The sequence below is a fragment of the Anarrhichthys ocellatus genome, unplaced genomic scaffold, assembly GCF_004355925.1.
Source record: "Anarrhichthys ocellatus isolate YVR2014 unplaced genomic scaffold, GSC_Weel_1.0 scaffold11, whole genome shotgun sequence".
Taxonomy (NCBI): domain Eukaryota; kingdom Metazoa; phylum Chordata; class Actinopteri; order Perciformes; family Anarhichadidae; genus Anarrhichthys; species Anarrhichthys ocellatus.
The window spans coordinates 5,342,632-5,343,777 of NW_022280041.1; the positions used below are offsets into that span (position 1 = coordinate 5,342,632).

Consider the following 1,146-nt stretch of genomic DNA (forward strand, 5'->3'; position numbering starts at 1 on the left):
TCGGAAGTGAGGAAGTTGCCGTGCGTAGTGGAGACAACACGAGCAGAAGTCCGGAAGACGTTGCGGAAAACAAGATGGCCGTCGGAAGTGAGGAAGTTGACGATGACACGAAAACATTCGATTTCTTCCTGGGTAATGAAGGAAGTGGAAGCGGGGGTTTTGATGTGTCTGATGTTTTGTCAACCGCCGCCACAAAGAGTCGGGGCCTGATCGAGGACTTGTTGGAGCTGGAGTATCTACGGATATCAACCGGGAACATCTCCTTCAAGTCGATGACCCACACAGAGCCGTGAGAGAAACGTGTTCAAATTGTCATGTGGTTGGAACAATCCCAATAAAAGATGGAAAAGTATTTGAGATTCTGTTCTTAAAATTACTGAATTAATGGTGTTTTTTTTTTTTTTAACCTCACTCATTTCTATATCAGACAAGTTTGGTAAGAAATAATTATATGATGTTAAAACATTATGTTAAATAATTGTTAGTTTTGGTTGTAGCTTGTTTACGGGAACAGTTTGACATTTTATGTCTCTGCTGGTTTATTGGAGCTCAAACAATTAGTTGATTAACCGATTATTCGATCAAGAGAGAATTAAGCGGTATGGCGACTGGTGCCTGCTTTAATCTATCTTATGATATGAAACTCAATATGTTTGAGTTTTGGACAGTTTGTTGGACAACACAAGGCATCTGAAGACACCTTAGACTTTAGGAAATAAATTGCCTTTTAAATAGTTTCCTCAGATTGGTTTCATTCATTGTAAAGAACACTCATCTGGCATGACAAGCAGATACTGGGAATTATTTAAAAATATGTTCTATAAGTCCTGACTGCTAACACAGCATTTTTTTATTAAAACATTCTCCAACACTGACCTAAAAAAATCTTCTCCTCTGGAAGAAAGCTTAGTTCAAAATGTGGTTTTCTGAGCATAACTTTTGCTTGATTTTAACAAACGATTTGCATAAAGTAATGTCGAGTACGAGGAGGGGAAGCAGAAGAAGGTCATACTTGAGGCTTTTTATAAATTGATTGTATTCCCATTCCTTTGTGTCCTCATTCCCAGGCAGGCCGTGGCTATTCAGCGTGCTGACACAGATTTTCCACCTCCTCCTTCGAGCTTACAAGGAGTGTTTCAGCATGCT

The 1,146-nt window shown here is 39.4% G+C and overlaps 1 protein-coding gene across 1 annotated transcript in view; it reads left to right on the forward strand.

Annotated features, from left to right (window-relative positions):
* LOC116385460 (uncharacterized) overlaps positions 1 to 293 on the forward strand; it is a 3,561-nt gene extending 3,268 nt beyond the window's left edge. The window contains exon 4 of the mRNA XM_031850958.1: positions 198 to 293. Coding sequence (XP_031706818.1) covers positions 198 to 293 — 96 coding nt within the window. The remainder of the gene's footprint in view (positions 1 to 197) is intronic.
* The last annotated feature ends 853 nt before the right edge of the window (positions 294 to 1,146 follow it).